Genomic DNA, 17,219 nt, shown 5'->3' with positions numbered 1-17,219 from the left:
GGCTGATGAAGGTCTGATCACGTCATTACTGTGGCGTAGCATTAGTAATGGACTGGACTCAATAGCATCCAGAGAGATTGAGTTCTGCTCGTTCTTTGATCGCTCTGAGAGGTGAACCTGAGCGGTGCAAGTTATAGATCTTCATTGTCCCCACCTCTTCGCAGGGTTTGAGAGTCAGGATGTAGGGTTTAGGAGTCTTAGACTGTAGGGTTTAAGAGTCTTAGGGTGTAGGGTTTAAGAGTCTTAGGGTGTAGGGTTTAAGAGTCTTAGGGTGTAGGGTTTAAGAGTCTTAGGGTGTAGGGTTTAGGAGTCTTAGACTGTAGGGTTTAGGAGTCTTAGACTGTAGGGTTTAAGAGTCTTAGGGTGTAGGGTTTAGGAGTCTTAGACTGTAGGGTTTAAGAGTCTTAGGGTGTAGGGTTTAAGAGTCTTAGACTGTAGGGTTTAAGAGTCTTAGGGTGTAGGGTTTAGGAGTCTTAGACTGTAGGGTTTAAGAGTCTTAGGGTGTAGGGTTTTAGAGTCTTAGGGTGTAGGGTTTAAGAGTCTTAGGGTGTAGGGTTTAAGAGTCTTAGGGTGTAGGGTTTTAGAGTCTTAGGGTGTAGGGTTTTAGAGTCTTAGGGTGTAGGGTTTTAGAGTCTTAGGGTGTAGGGTTTAAGAGTCTTAGGCTGTAGGGTTTAAGAATTTAGTGTTATTATACTTGTGTTAAATGTTTTATGATTACATGTCACAAGTAATCACCATTATTCCACGTCATCATAATCGTATTATCTCATCATTACTGGATCATATGATCATAAATAAACCATTTACTGTAATCATTAACTTTCAGAGGCAGATTGAATCCTTCTCATTACATGTAGCACAACATTTATCTTAATTAGTCTCGATCGTAAACTACCAACAGGCCGCCAGAGGAACCACATGCTAGTCCCTACCGTAAACTACCGACAGGCCGCTAGAGGAACCACATGCTAGCCTCTACCGTAAACTACCGACAGGCCGCTAGAGGAACCACATGCTAGTCTCTACCGTAAACTACCGACAGGCCGCTAGAGGAACCACATGCTAGTCTCTACCGTAAACTACCTACAGGCCGCTAGAGGAACCACATGCTAGTCTCTACCGTAAACTACCTACAGGCCGCTAGAGGAACCACATGCTAGTCTCTACCGTAAACTACCTACAGGCCGCTAGAGGAACCACATGCTAGTCTCTACCGTAAACTACCTACAGGCCGCTAGAGGAACCACATGCTAGTCTCTACCGTAAACTACCTACAGGCCATTAGAGGAACCACATGCTAGTCTCTACCGTAAACTACCTACAGGCCGCTAGAGGAACCACATGCTAGTCTCTACCGTAAACTACCTACAGGCCGTTAGAAGAAGATGGAGTCATGATGGAGTCATGATACGATGGATACAGGACATTCTACCAGACAGATGTCTATGGTGGCTTCCAGAAACCACAAGATCAACATGTCTACATGGTCACCATCGGAACCACGGGGGCTTGGAGAGCAACAGTAGAGACACGTTACTAATCCTCCACATTACCGAGCAACATTACGGAGACGCTGAGCTGACCTCTGAGGCAGAGGTTCCTCACAGCAGTGGTCAGATGGAGTCGTTCCATACCCGGGCAAGTTCTTCAGGAGGCTTTGACCATTTAGGGGCAGTCTAGAGGAGTCTGGGAAACACTGTTTCAACCATGAATGGATTGAGATCTACATTTAGAGTTACTGTATATAGTCATAATCAAAACAACCCAAGGAGCCAGTCTGGGTTTCATCTAACCACAGCCAACCCGTCTAGACCTGTTATTACGGAGCACCTGCTAAAAAGAGCATAAATCCTGGAAGGAATGTGTGCTTGTACGCAGACCAACTTTAATTTGAGCATTGAGGAATATAAAAAAAAACACACTTCAAACATGGTTGAATGGGCATCTGAAGGAGATTATTACTTTATTCATCACACGTTAATGCACCAATCAAAACAGAGGAGACACAGCCAACAGGGCTCTCATTAGCCGTCAGTCCCAGCCAATCAGAGTCCTGGAGTATTGTTCCACAATAAGCCTTAAAAAACACAGAGATCTCTCTCCACACAGAGAGCACTTAACATGAGTTGGACCTCTCTACGTTTACTCCACTACGTCACACAACACAATTTGCTGTTTACTTCTTACTGCATTTATCTGATTATAAAAAACAGTACTGTATTATTTTGGCTAAAAGGCTTTTTTATAAAAGTGAGAGTTTGTCATGGCAGCGCCTCCACACAGTGACCGCCTCATGTGTTCCCAGAAGGGAGATGATGAGGTGACGGACTTTAGGTCCTCAAATACAAAACATCACAACTGTTCAGGTACTCTTTCACTAGTAGGGGAATTCTACTCCTAGGTCAGTACTACAATAGTACTAGGTCTAGCACTATGTCAGTATTACAATAGTACTACATGTAGTACTGGGTCAGTATTACAATAGTACTAGCTGTAGTACTGGGTCAGTTTTACAATAGTACTAGGTCTAGTACTAGGTCTAGTAGTAGACATACCACAGTACTAGCAATAGCACCTCTCCTGTGCTAGCATTAGTGTTTTGGTTAGTAACAGCAATAGCACCTGATTACTGCTAGCATTAGCACTTCATGGGTGCTAGCATTACAATCCGGTGAGTAATACCATAAGCCCACCATGAATTGTAGCATTAGTATCTACTGTGTATAGAATTAGCACATATTAAGGGTTAGCATTAGCATCTGCTGAGTGCTATTATAAGCACTGCATGAGTGCTAGTGTTGTCGTGTTCTTGAAGTAGCTCAACGGTATTTTTCTCCACGCATGTTAGATACAATTCCCTCCCTTTTGCTTCATAGTTACCATACCGAAATACTATAACAAATAAAGTGAGTTAAAAGCGACCCGATTTGAACTACTCTCAACAAGAACACGACAGTGTTAGCATCTGGTGAGTGCTACTGTTAGCACCAATAGCTCCATAGTATTCAGAGGGGAACATGAGAGGTGAAGAAGGTTTAGTATTTGTTTGTTTTGCTACATAATAAATATGACTACCTGTATACAAATATACACCTCAACACCTGTACTAGAGGAGGGGTCGGACTAGAACCTAGAACACACCTGGACTAGAGGAGGGTCGGCCTAGAACCTAGAACACACCTGGACTAGAGGAGGGTGGGACTAGAACCTAGAACACACCTGGACTAGAGGAGGGTGGGACTAGAACCTAGAACACACCTGTACTAGAGGAGGGTGGGACTAGAACCTAGAACACACCTTACTAGAGGAGGGTGGGACTAGAACCTAGAACACACCTGGACTAGAGGAGGGTGGGACTAGAACCTAGAACACACCTGGACTAGAGGAGGGTGGGACTAGAACCTAGAACACACCTGGACTAGAGGAGGGTGGGACTAGAACCTAGAACACACCTGGACTAGAGGAGGGTGGGACTAGAACCTAGAACACACCTGGACTAGAGGAGGGTCGGACTAGAACCTAGAACACACCTGGACTAGAGGAGGGTGGGACTAGAACCTAGAACACACCTTACTAGAGGAGGGTGGGACTAGAACCTAGAACACACCTGGACTAGAGGAGGGTGGGACTAGAACCTAGAACACACCTGGACTAGAGGAGGGTGGGACTAGAACCTAGAACACACCTGGACTAGAGGAGGGTGGGACTAGAACCTAGAACACACCTGGACTAGAGGAGGGTGGGACTAGAACCTAGAACACACCTGGACTAGAGGAGGGTGGGACTAGAGGAGGGTCAGATGGGGTGTGTGCCAGGTGAGTGTGAGGTGTGAAGGGGTGAGTTTGGGGGAGTAAGGGGTGAGTATGAGGTGTGGAGGGGTGAGTGTGAGGTATGAAGGGGTGAGTATGAGTTGTGAAGGGGTGAGTATGGGGGAGTAAGGGGTGAGTGTGAGGTGTGAAAGGGTGAGCATGAGTTGTGAAGGGGTGAGTATGGGGGAGTAAGGGGTGAGTGTGAGGTGTGAAGGGGTGAGCATGAGTTGTGAAGGGGTGAGTATGGGGGAGTAAGGGGTGAGTATGGGGGAGCAAGGGGTGAGTACGGGGGAGTAAGGGGTGTACTGCCATGGTCCAGTGGGAAGTAGTGGAGGTTTCGGGGTGCATGTGGGGGTCATGTGGGGGTCACCAGGGGTCACGGGGCGGCCTAGTCGTCGGGCTCGAAGGTGTGCAGGTAGGTCTTCAGGCCCAGGGCGGCGCTGAGGGTCAGGTTGGCGGAGCGGAACAGGTCCAGACCGGTCAGCAGCTCCACGTCACGAACCCGCGCAGTGTGCAGAGACAGGAGCTCCTCCACCCACTGGGACTCATCCTCCCCCCTCTGGGGAGAGAGGGGAGGAGGGGAGGGGGAGGGGGAGAGAGAGAGAGGGGGGCAGAGAGAGAGAGAGAGAGAGAGGGGGGTAGAGAGAGAGAGAGAGAGAGAGAGAGAGAGAGAGAGAGAGAGAGAGAGAGAGAGAGAGAGAGAGAGAGAGAGAGAGAGAGAGGGGTAGAGAGAGAGAGAGAGAGAGAGAGAGGGGGGTAGAGAGAGAGAGAGGGGGGGGGTAGAGAGAGAGAGAGAGAGAGGTAGAGAGAGAGAGAGAGAGAGAGTGGTAGAGAGAGAGAGAGAGAGAGAGAGAGAGAGAGAGAGGAGAGAGAGAGAGAGAGAGAGAGAGAGAGAGAGAGAGAGAGAGAGAGGAGCGAGAGCGAGAGGGAAGGGGGAGAGAGAGGGAGAGGGGAGGGGGAGAGAGAGAGAGAGAGAGAGAGGAAGTGAGAGGGGAAGGAGGGGAAGAGAGAGGGAGGGGGAGGGAGAGACAGAGAGAGATATTTTTTATGGCCAGGAGATCAGGTGGTGACTCGTCCAGACTGTTTCAATGGACCAGTTCCAGGGAACAGGAGGGGGTGCTGGCCGTGGTCCGGGTATTTCCTCTCTCATCCTCCTGTTACCTGAAGCTACTATCAGCCTGACCTCCTGGTGACCCCCGTTTCTGGGGGGGGGGGGGGACCTCTCAGCGGTCTGAAAGGTCCCCACCTCTCAGACCGCTGCGTCACCTCGCTCACACCGTGGTCATGCTGCCCCCTCATGCGCCGGAGTCATATAAACACACATACACACACACATATAAACACACACACACACACACATATAAACACACACACACACACACACACATATAAACACACACACACACACACACATATAAACACACACACACACACACACATATAACACACACACACACACATATAAACAAACACACACCGCCCGCACACACACACACACACACACATGTAAACAAACACACACATACTTACATGAAGACAAACACACGGACACGCCAACACACACGGATTCAGCAGAAGGAGGAGGCTGAATGGATGAGGGCCGTTTACTGGCAGCACCCACGCTGCCAGGAACGCCGCTACGCGTCCCCGGATCACAGATCACCGCTCTACAGGAACCCTCGCCCACTGACGCACATCGCTGGGACACTCAGGGGGGAGCTCAGGGGGCCAGGGAGAGGGGACTCAGAGAGGAGCTCAGGGGGCCAGGGAGAGGACACTCAGGGGGCCAGGGAGAGGACACTCAGAGGGGAGCTCAGGGGGCCAGGGAGAGGGACACTCAGGGGGCCAGGGAGAGGACACTCAGGGGGCCAGGGAGAGGGACACTCAGGGGGCCAGGGAGAGGACACTCAGGGGGCCAGGGAGAGGACACTCAGGGAGGAGCTCAGGGGGCCAGGGAGAGGGCACTCAGAGAGGAGCTCAGGGGGCCAGGGAGAGGGCACTCAGAGAGGAGCTCAGGGGGCCAGGGAGAGGGCACTCAGAGAGGAGCTCAGGGGGCCAGGGAGAGGGCACTCAGAGGGGAGCTCAGGGGGCCAGGGAGAGGGCACTCAGAGAGATACTCCTCTCCACTCTCGGTTCACAGGTTCACAGGCGTCCAGGACTCACAGTGTCTGATGTAGGGTCGCCTTTCAAAGGAACTTTAGAGTCAATTATTGTGTTATTGTTATTGCTTGAGTGTGTCCAAATCTAAAAAGTATGAACTTATTAGTATTACAGTATTAACTAAGTACTATTTGAATCTCTTCTGATTGGCTGGTCTTTCCCTGGTGGTCTTCGTTGTTTCTGCTCTGGTTTCAGAGCAGAGTCGGTCAATGAACCGTGAGTCAGGACTCCATCATTTCATTAGACAGGGCGTAGTTTCATCAGACAGGACGTAGTTTCATTAGACAGGGTCTTGGTTTCTGTCAAAACGGAACTGAAGAGGGATTACACTGATCTATTGGGCACACTGGACAAAATACACATTAAGTCATTCATCAGTGGACCCATACCAGCAGTTGACAGGGGAATAAACAGATTCAGTCGTCTACTTGCACTGAATACATGGCTTTACAGAGTCTGCAATGAAAGAGGAAGGGGCTTTTCAATTCAACTTGTTCTGGGGGAGCAAATATCTACCTACACCCAAACAGGTTAGGCTCAAAACTGGTAAGGGACAATCTTCTCTTCTCGCTCTCCCACAAATCTACCCCGCCATGGTCTGACGCACAGGCCACAGTCAGAGCACAGGTTGAGAAGAGGCCAGACTACAGCCTCCCCCACACATCTACTCTGCCACTATCTGACACACATAGCAGACAGCCCACAGACCTTGAAGAGTGACAACAGCCCGCCCGACGCCATCAACACTGTGCCCTCCCCCATCGCTGATGCTGGCTTGGCGAGGAACGGCCACCCCCCTCCTCTGCATTCCTCCTCTGCATCGACGATGACGTCCAGCCTCATCTCTCCCATAGCCACAACAACAACTCCAGCTCCAATGTCTCCTCCCTTTGCGATTTTCCAGCTGAATTTAAGAAACTGGAATATGTTGGCATCAAACTTGCATCTGTGTCATTGATAGCATCGCCACGTCATGGCCGCAGGCTGATAACACCCAGGAGGATGGCGCCCCACCCCCACCACCGTACTGATAGTAGTCCTGAGTATTACTGAGACAAAAAAGGGTTCAGCCGTAGACACAGTATAAAGGAAGTTTCGCATAATCTGCTGAACTCAAGGTTGCCTATGTCAAAACATGGCGACTTTTGCATTCCTGCTGTAACCACTAAGAGAGTAAACAAAGGGAAACTTAGACACACTGCTAACCTCACAAATCTCATACCTATTGCCTCCAAACCAAAAACAACCCTTAAAGCCTATCAACAACACCATCAGGATGGATCTACTTAATGTTAGGTCTCTTAATAACAAATCATTTTTAGTTAATGATTTTATTACAAATTCTAAACTGAATTTTAGGTTTTTACCTGAAACATGGCTGGAACAAAATAACAGTGCAACCGTTCTGATAGAGACAGCTCCTCCCAACCATAACTTTTTTTATGCATGTAGTTCTGGAAAAAGAGGTGGAGGGGTTGCTGCTATATTAAAAAAGGTATTTCAGGGGAATCAGATGTTATTTGGGGATTTTCCATCATTTGAATACCTTTGTGCTGTATTGAAATGCTCCCCCAGAGATCTCCTATTAATTATTTACAGGCCACCCACATACTCTGCACATTTTTTTTATGACTTCACAGCATTATTGTCTAGCATATCCACATACTTTGACTGTCTAGTTATAACTGGTGACTTCAATTTTCATACTGATGATTTGAATGACAAGTGTGCAAAAAAACTTTAAACATTTTGGACACATTTGAACTGTCTCAACATGTGAAAGAGGCTACTCATTGTAAGGGGCACACTCTAGACCTGGATATCACAAAGGGCCTCAATGTTTCTGATCTCTCTATGACTGATCCTTCCTTGTCTGACAACATTTGTGTTTTCTGTAATATATATTTTATTCCCGACATACAGACAAAATCAAATAATGTCAAAAAACTGTATCAATGAAGATTCTAACGTACATTTTAAAAAGGCCATCTCCTTGCTACCACCTTTCAACCCATGTTCTGCTGATGATCTTGTAGAAAACTTTAATTTGAAATTTTTGAAAGTCATAAATGTAATTGCACCTTATAAGGTAAAAGGATTTCTGGAAAGCAAAAGGCTCCCTTGAGAAAAGCAGCTTCTGTAACAGCACAGAAAGAGAATTCAGGAAGGTTGAACGCATCTGGCGTAAAACAAAACTTCATATTCACCATGATATCTATATCGATAGTCTCCGTGCCTACAATTTAGACTTAAAAAGTGCTAGAGAAACATTTTTTGTCCAATATTATTAAAACCAATACTAATAATGCAAAAACCCTATTTGCAACTGTTGACAGACTGACTAACCCCCCCAACACAAATGCCACCTGATCTCCATTCCACGCAGCAATGCAATGAGTTTGCAGCTCTTTATACTGATACAATTGAAGGCATCAGACGTGCCCTCAATATCTCGACTTCAAACAAAAATGTTGGACTACCACCCTGTTCAGGCAAAAGTAACATGGCAGGGATGACCTGCTTTAACGTTACAGACCCTAAAACTCTTGTGGAAACTGTGACACAACTAAAGCCATCCACCTGTTGCCTTGATACTTTACCTACCAACCTCTTTACAAATGTTTTTGACTGCCTAGCAATAGACAAATTGCAGATAGTCAACAACTCTCTCCAGTCAGGCAATTTTCCAAAAGCCTTGAAAACTGCAGTTATTAAACCCCTTCTAAAAAAGCGGAGCCTAGATGCCTCTCTTATTAACAGCTACAGACCAATATGAAATCTACCCTTCATAAGTAAAATCATTGAGAAAGTTGTCCTCCAACAACTGAATCCATTCCTGGGCATCAACTGGTTAGTATGACACCTTCCAATCAGGATTTCGACCCCTGCACAGCACCGCCCTTATTAAAGTTGTAAACGACATCCGTCTTAACACAGAAGCTGGCAAAACCTCAATACTTATGCTACTAGACCTCAGTGCTGCATTCGACACTGTAGACCAGGGGTCACCAACCTTTTTGACCTGAGAGCTACTTCATGGGTACTTCGTCATACGAAGGGCACCCAGTTTGATACACTTCTGAAATAACAAATTAGCTCAGTTTGCCTTTAGTTATATATTATTAATATTATTATTGATTAATGATAATCATCTATGTGAAGACACTGATCATGTTAATGATTTCTCACAAAAATTATCAACAATGATTTAAAAAAGGTGGTGGGAAAGAGTTGTTCAAGAATGAGTTGTGCTATGTTTAGAACCGGCCTGCGGGCGCCTCATGTGGGCCTTACGGGCGCCCTGGTGCCCGCGGGCACTGTGTTGGTGACCCCTGCTGTAGACCATACAATACTTTTGGACAGGTTAGAAATCTGGGTGGGGCTTTCAGGCACAGCCTTAAATTGGTTCAGGTCCTACCTACAAAATAGGAACTACTTTGTTTCCATTGGCGACTTTGTATCAGAATCAACCAACGTGCCATGCGGTGTCCTACAAGGTTCGATCTTAGGACCCTCTTTATTCAACATCTACATGCTCCCACGCAAAATAACAATATCATTGCTATGCTGATGACCCTCATATCTATGTATCGCTATCACCAAATGACTATCGGCCCATAGATCTGCTGTGCCAGTGCATTGAGCAAGTGAAGGAATGGATGTGCCGAAATTTTCTTCAACTAAATGAGGACAAAACCGAGATAATTGCAGCGGAAAGGCTTAAAGTAACCCAACACCTTCACTCTCTGTTCCTGAAAACCTCAGTCAAAGCCAGAAGTCTAGAGGTTTTCATGGATTCAGATTTACATTTCGACAGTCACATCAAATCAGTTACAAAATCTGCATATTATCACCTTAAAAATGGAGCAAGACTTAGGGGGCTCATGTCCACCAAAGACTTACAAAAACTTGTAAATGCCTTTATCACTAGTAAGCTTGATTACTGCAATGGTCTCCTTACAGGTCTCCCAAAAAAAACCTCTAAGGAAGCTTTGGCTTGTTCAGAATGCTGCTGCTAGAGTTCTAACAAAGACCAAAAAATTTGAACATATTACACCAATTCTTAAATCGTTACATTGGCTTCCTGTAGGTCAGAGAATTGATTTTAAAATCATGTTGCTAACCTATAAATCCCTACATGTTTTAGGCCCAAAATATTTAACTGATATGCTTCCACTACATAAGCCTTCTAGACCAATAAGATCTTCTGAAACCAATCTGTTAATTATCCCCAGAGTAATGACGAAACATGAGAAAGCAGGATTTAGTTACTATGCAACAAATAGCTGTAATAAACTCCCTGAGGATTTAAGACTTGCCCCAACTCTGACCATCTTTAAAACAAGACTGAAGACCTTCATATTTGCTTTAGCTTTCTGCTAAATCTTAAATACATTGAACTTTCTAAAAAGCTTTTTTCACTTTGCCTTTATTTTCTATTTTATTGCTGAAATGCCATTTTAACTTTCCCTTTTTTTTTTTTATATTTTTACCAGAAAGATACATGATCTGATACCAGAGAGAAAGGATAAGGGTTTGAGACCCAAGTTCTGTCTGGGTTAGAGTCCTAGAATCTGGGTTGAGTCCCAGAGAAAGGACCAAGTTCCTTTAGGTCGGATTGGAGTCCCAGAGAAAGGACCAAGTTCCTTTAGGTCGGGTTGGAGTCCCAGAGAAAGGCCTGAGTTCTGTCTGGGTTAGAGTCCCGACGTCTGTCTGGGTTGGAGTCACAGAATAAGGCCTTGGGTTCATGGTTAGAGTCCCGACATGTGTCTGGGTTAGAGTCCTAAAATCTGGGTTAGAGTCCTAGAATCGAAATTGACTAGAATCCGGGTTGGTGTCCCAGAGAAAGGACCAAGTTCCTTTCGGTCGGGTTGGAGTCCCGAAGTGGGTACCAAATTCCTTTAGGTCGGGTTTGAGTCCCGACGTGGGTACCAGAGATCTTAAATCTTGATCTGATATTAAATACATTGCACTTTCTAAAATGCTGATCTATTTTACTAATTTCTTTGCATATGTTTTCTTTTCCTTATCTATTATTTTATTTTATTGCATGACAATGTTATATGTGAAGCACTTTGAGTCTGCCTTGTGTATGAAAAGTGCTATATGAATAAAGTTGCCTTGCTTTGCCTTGCCTAGACAGGACCGTAGTTTCATTAGACAGGACCGTAGTTTCATTAGACAGGTCGTAGTTTCATTAGACAGGGCGTGGTTTCATTAGACAGGACCGTAGTTTCATTAGACAGGGCGTAGTTTCATTAGACAGGCCGTAGTTTCATTAGACAGGACCGTAGTTTCATTCGACAGGCCGTAGTTTCATTAGACAGGACCGTAGTTTCATTCGACAGGGCGTAGTTTCATTAGACAGGGCGTAGTTTCATTCGACAGGACCGTAGTTTCATTCGACAGGACCGTAGTTTCATTCGACAGGGCCGTAGTTTCATAAGACAGGACAGTGCTGCCCTCTGGTGGGCGGGACTCACGTTGCAGCTCTCTCCGTTATCTTGTCGATGGGGGAGGAGGAAGGAGAAGACCTTGAGACCTCCTTCACAGTCGTCCACCGTCTGGTTCACCTCCTCACAGCTGCTCACCACCGCGTAGTAGTGGCTGGGGAGGGGGGGCGGGGCCCTATGGGAGGGAGGGGAGGAGACAAAGGGAGAGGTCAAGGTTCATAGAATCACGCAATTCCTTTTTGTTTGAGTATACCTGTTTTGAATTTTATGGTGCTGGATTTTATACTATTGACTTTGATTTACTCACACACACACTGTGTGTATATAGACATATATACATATATATTTGGTGTTATGTTTGTCTCCCCCCCCCAGTCGACCTTTGACCCCCGGGTGACCTGTGACCCCCCCTGGTTGACCTTTCACCCCCCCCTCTGGCCCTTACTCTGTGGTGCTGGTGTCCCGGAGGCCGTCGTAGTCCTGGTCGAACACCGGCCCCAACAGCACGTTGACCCCGTTCAGCTCCTCCGCATAGCGCCGCAACAGCGCCCCCTGCAGGTAGCTCCACACCCCTGCACCACCACACAGTACACCCCCAGGTCACACCACCAGGTCACACCACCAGGTTACACCACCAGGTTACACCACCACAGCTGCGTCAGCGAGAGACAGAGTGAGACCTACTGGCGAAGGCGGGGTACATGGGGACGGTGTTGGTGATGAGGGATGCGTCGTAGGCCGACTCAGCAGACCCAGCCAGCTCTGTGGACACATTCACACGTTCATTTACATCACCCCATCATAAACATCACCCCATCGTATACATCACCCCATTGTATACATCACCCCATCGTATACATCACCCCATCGTATACAATCATCCATCGTATACAATCATCCATCGTATACATCACCCCATAGAATACATCACACGTTCACTGGGGGGTAGGGGTCTCACTGGGGGGTAGGGGTCTCACTGGGGGGTAGGGGGACTGGGGGGGAAAGGGTCAGGGGGGTAGGGGGGGAAAGGGTCTCAAGTGGGCCGGACCAAAAATAATAATAAAATAAAATAATGGCAAAATAACCTACGTCAACTCCAAATCTTTAGCTTTGTTTTTCAGTACTATGCTTTATCATTCAGCCTACATTTGTAGCCTACATAATCACGGATCACAAGGATCTATATTAGCACAACACATTTATTCACAGATGGAATTTCAATAAAATGCATTTCACATTCATTAACAACTGGTTTATCTTTTCAACTCAAATTTTTATTTGAGTTGAGTGAATACATTTTTACATCTGAACACCTGAACCAACTCACCACACTAAACAAACTCAAGTGGGAGCTATGCAGAAAGCCATCATACTGCCTTGACAATGTAAATGCGCACATATAAATAAAATAAACAAACATAAAAGTAATAGCAGTGCATGAGCAATGAGGTTAGGCTACATCAGATCAAACAGTTTTGTAGGCTACTGAAGCTGAGAATGATATACTGCACAGTAATCATTGTCTTTTAAAAATTAAACCTGAGTAAACTTATTTTCAAATATCTGTATTCATCAGAGTGCAGACATTTCTGAAAGAGCATCACAAGAATTAGGCCCAGGCCTACTTGCTGATTCTTTTTTTTTTCTCACTGCAGTCTATTTGCTGCTGCTGGCTCCTGAAACGTGGCACCTTTAAGCCTTTACGAGTGCATCAATATCAGGTGTCAATCCTGAATAGCAGCACATTTCACAATGTCTTTCAAGTGTGTGTTTGTTAACCTTGAGCTTTGCTTTGTTTTATTTAGGTTCATTACAGAGAACACCTGTTCACAAAGATAGGTAGTCCCAAACATGGATAAAACCTTTGCAGCCAGGGATGTTAATTTGGGGTACCCTGGCAAGCACAGCACCTCGGCTTGACCACCGTACTTCAGTGTGGTATGGTAGGCCAGCCTGAATGTCATTATCTCTGTGAAAAGTGTCAAACTGACGGTGAATCAGACCTTGCGCTCTGATGAAATTTACAGTTTTTCCAACCACTCACAATAACATGATCCATTTTTTGATGAGTCTCATAGTGGCGCCGAATATTATATTCTTTGAGCACTGAAACTTGCTGATTACATACCAAGCACACTGCTTTCGTATTCACCTCTTTGAATCAATAATTCTCAGTCCATTTTTCCTGGAAAACCCCATTTTGTTAATGGGGATGTCACCCTTGATAACTTCTTAATTGTGGTGAAACAAGGACAAGTGTGGAATTCCTTCCTTTTTTTTATTTTGGCTGCCCCCTAGCGGCTGGAGTGAGCATTTTGGTTATTTCTTTAAAAAATCATAACTCATCACAGGAATGGACTAGAGACTTACTTTTTTTTTTCAAATAATAATAATAATAATAATAATAATAATAATAATACATTTAATTTAGAGGCGCCTTTCAAGACACCCAAGGTCACCTTACAGAGCATATAGTCATCATAAATCATCCCGTATGTTTGACCCCTGGGGTAGAAGGTCTGGGGGGTAGAGGGTCTGGGGGGTAGGGGGTCTCACTGGGGGGTAGGGGGTCTTTGGGGTAGTGGGTCTGGGGGGTAGGGGGTCTGGGGGGTGGGGGTCTCGGTGGGGGGTAGAAGGTCGTGGGGCGCAGGGGTCTCACTTGGGGGTAGAGGTTTGTGGGGGGTACGGGGGTCGGGTGGGGTAGGGGTCTCACCAGGGGGGAAGAGGAACCCGGGTCCGGTCTCGGGGGTCTGGCTGTAGAGGCTGCAGCTCTGGCTGTGCTCCGGCAGAACCCGGGGATCCGGTCGGACACACTCCCCTCCGGACCCCCTGGGAGGGGGGGTGAAGCCCTGCAGACACACAAACACAAACACACACAAAAACACACGCAAACACACACAGAAAGACAGACACACACACACACACACAAACATTGACACAAACACACAGGTGAATGGGTGGGGCCTCAACTGTCATAGCAGGGTGAGGGGGCGGGGCCTCACCTGTCGTAGCAGGGTGAGCGGGCGGGGCCTCACCTGTCATAGCAGGGTGAGGGGGCGGGGCCTCACCTGTCGTAGCAGGGTGAGGGGGCGGGGCCTCACCTGTCGTAGCAGGGTGAGGGGGCGGGGCCTCACCTGTCGTAGCAGGGTGAGGGGGCGGGGCCTCACCTGTCGTAGCAGGGTGAGGGGGCGGGGCCTCACCTGTCGTAGCAGGGTGAGGGGGCAGGCCCTCACCTGTCGTAGCAGGGTGAGGGGGCGGGGCCTCACCTGTCGTAGCAGGGTGAAGGAGGTCCACAGGGGCATGGCCAGCTCTCTGCTGTAGCCGCTGATGAAGTCCAGGTGGTGCAGGAGGATGTAGTCTGTCGGGAACATGACGGCCGGTCGGCCCAGCGGGAGGTGGGTGGTGTCTAGTAGAAAACACCATCAGCCTCATCACCGCTGCAGCCTGCAGCTCTGTCCTCCACACATCCTGATCTTCATCTAGTACACCTCCCGAGCAGAGGGTTCTAGGGGGGGGGTCCCCCTAGCGCTGTACCCCCACACCTGGCTGCCCAACGCCAAGACTGGCAAGACTGCCAGAGTCAGGCGCTCCACGAGAAACCGGCCCTTCACACAAACGACATCCAGAACTACAGTCCGATAACTCTTCTCTCATTCCTTTTTTAAATCTCTGGAACTTGCCATCTCTAACCAACCGTCCTCCTATCTCTCACACAACAACCTGCCTGACCCTCACCAGGCAGGTGACCTGGAAAGGCTCCTTGTCCAGACCCTGCACTCTCGACACTGGTGTGCCTCAAGGCTCTGTACTCAGTCCCCCTCTGGTCTCCCTTTATACCCGACCCTTGGGCCTACAAGGTGGTCCAGGGAACTGCCCCCGCCTACCTACAAACGTTGACCAGCCCACACACCAGCTCGAGCGCTCAGCTCAACTACCTCAGCTGGACGCCTGGTGCGCCATCGCTAAAAGCACCCAAAGGTCGATCATCAAAGCCACCCCTCTTCTCTGTTTTGGCCCCGCAGCGGTGGAACGAGCTCCCTGCCGGCGTCAGGACCACCGAGTCACTCACCAGCTCCCATAAGAGACTCAAGATTCACCTGTTCAGGGTTCACCTGCAGCTCGCATAGCCTCACCCCTTACCCCCCACCGCCCCATCTCAGCCCTTACTCTCCCCTCTTAGTCACTTATTGTAAGTTGTACGTCCTGGCACTTAAAAATAGTACTGAGCATGTGTAGCATCTTACCCTAGCTTTCTTTGTTGTAAACGGAGAATGGGTTAACCTAGTGATAGTTAGTGCTTGGCAAAATACTTATTGTAAGTCGCTTTGGACAAAAGCGTCTGCTAAACGCCCTAAATGTACAGTCTGTCCTTTATCACAGCTACAGTCTTTTCTTTATCATTTACATTTAGGGCATTTAGCAGACGCTTTTATCCAAAGCGACTTACAATAAGTACATTTGTCATAAGAAGTGCATCAATATATCGCTGTCGGTACAGAAAGGATGTTCATAGAACCAAGTGCAAGTACCAAAATCGCTAGGTTAATCAATTCCCCGTATTACAGACATGATAGCAGCTACTGCAGTTGCTATACAGTTAAGTACTACAACACAATACAATTCACTACAATACAATACAGTGTACAATAGTGGTCAGAAGAGGAAAGAGGAAAGGTGGCTATGCAGAGTCGTTATCACAGCTACAGTCTGTCCTCTATCACAGCTACAGTCTGTCCTCTATCACAGCTACAGTCTGTCCTCTATCACAGCTACAGTCTGTCCTCTATCACAGCTACAGTCTGTCCTCTATCACACCTACAGTCTGTCCTCCATCACAGCTACAGTCTGTCCTCTATCACAGTCTGTCCTCTATCACAGCTACAGTCTGTCCTCTATCACAGCTACAGTCTGTCCTTTATCACAGCTACAGTCTGTCCTCTATCACAGCTACAGTCTGTCCTCTATCACAGCTACAGTCTGTCCTCTATCACAGCTACAGTCTGTCCTCTATCACAGCTACAGTCTGTCCTCTATCACAGCTACAGTCTGTCCTCCATCACAGCTACAGTCTGTCCTCCATCACAGCTACAGTCTGTCCTTTATCACAGCTTCGGTCTGTCCTCTATCCCAGCTATATTCTATCCTCTATCACAGTGGGTCCTTTATCACAGCTACAGTCTGTCCTCTATCACAGCTACAGTCTGTCCTCTATCACAGCTACAGTCTGTCCTCTATCACAGCTACAGTCTGTCCTCTATCACAGCTACAGTCTGTCCTCCATCACAGCTACAGTCTGTCCTCTATCACAGCTAGTCTGTCCTCTATCACAGTCTGTCCTCTATCACAGCTACAGTCTGTCCTCTATCACACCTACAGTCTGTCCTCTATCACAGCTACAGTCTGTCCTCTATCACAGCTACAGTCTGTCCTCTATCACAGCTACAGTCTGTCCTCTATCATAGCTACAGTCTGTCCTTTATCACAGTCTGTCCTCTATCACAGCTACAGTCTGTCCTCTATCACAGCTACAGTCTGTCCTTTATCACAGCTTCGGTCTGTCCTCTATCCCAGCTACAGTCTATCCTCTATCACAGTGGGTCCTTTATCACAGCTACAGTCTGTCCTCTATCACAGTCTGTCCTTTATCACAGCTACAGTCTGTCCTTTATCACAGTCTGTCCTCTATCACAGCTACAGTCTGTCCTCTATCACAGCTACAGTCTGTCCTCTATCACAGTGTGTCCTTTATCACACCTACAGTCTGTCCTCTATCACAGCTTCAGTCTGTCCTCTATCA

The 17,219-nt window shown here is 47.2% G+C and overlaps 1 protein-coding gene and 1 long non-coding RNA gene across 2 annotated transcripts in view; both read right to left on the bottom strand.

Annotated features, from left to right (window-relative positions):
- Window positions 1-1,933: 1,933 nt before the first annotated feature.
- The window catches only part of enpp2l (ectonucleotide pyrophosphatase/phosphodiesterase 2-like), a 25,231-nt gene continuing 9,945 nt past the window's right edge, over window positions 1,934-17,219 (bottom strand). Inside the window, 7 exon segments of the mRNA XM_060043735.1 lie at window positions 1,934-3,101; window positions 3,453-4,368; window positions 11,453-11,597; window positions 11,868-11,994; window positions 12,107-12,184; window positions 14,136-14,271; window positions 14,689-14,828. Of these exon segments, the coding sequence (XP_059899718.1) occupies window positions 4,198-4,368; window positions 11,453-11,597; window positions 11,868-11,994; window positions 12,107-12,184; window positions 14,136-14,271; window positions 14,689-14,828 (797 nt within the window). The 3' untranslated portion in view covers window positions 1,934-3,101; window positions 3,453-4,197.
- On the bottom strand, window positions 5,120-6,731 carry LOC132451510 (uncharacterized). The gene is made up of 2 exons (XR_009524123.1): window positions 5,738-6,731; window positions 5,120-5,586 (listed from the first exon to the last, which is right to left on the bottom strand). It is a non-coding gene; the product is annotated as an uncharacterized LOC132451510 (long non-coding RNA).

The sequence above is a fragment of the Gadus macrocephalus genome, chromosome 22 (assembly GCF_031168955.1).
Source record: "Gadus macrocephalus chromosome 22, ASM3116895v1".
Lineage (NCBI taxonomy): Eukaryota > Metazoa > Chordata > Actinopteri > Gadiformes > Gadidae > Gadus > Gadus macrocephalus.
Note: the sequence above shows the minus strand (reverse complement) of the source record. Positions and strands in the feature narration are given on the sequence as shown.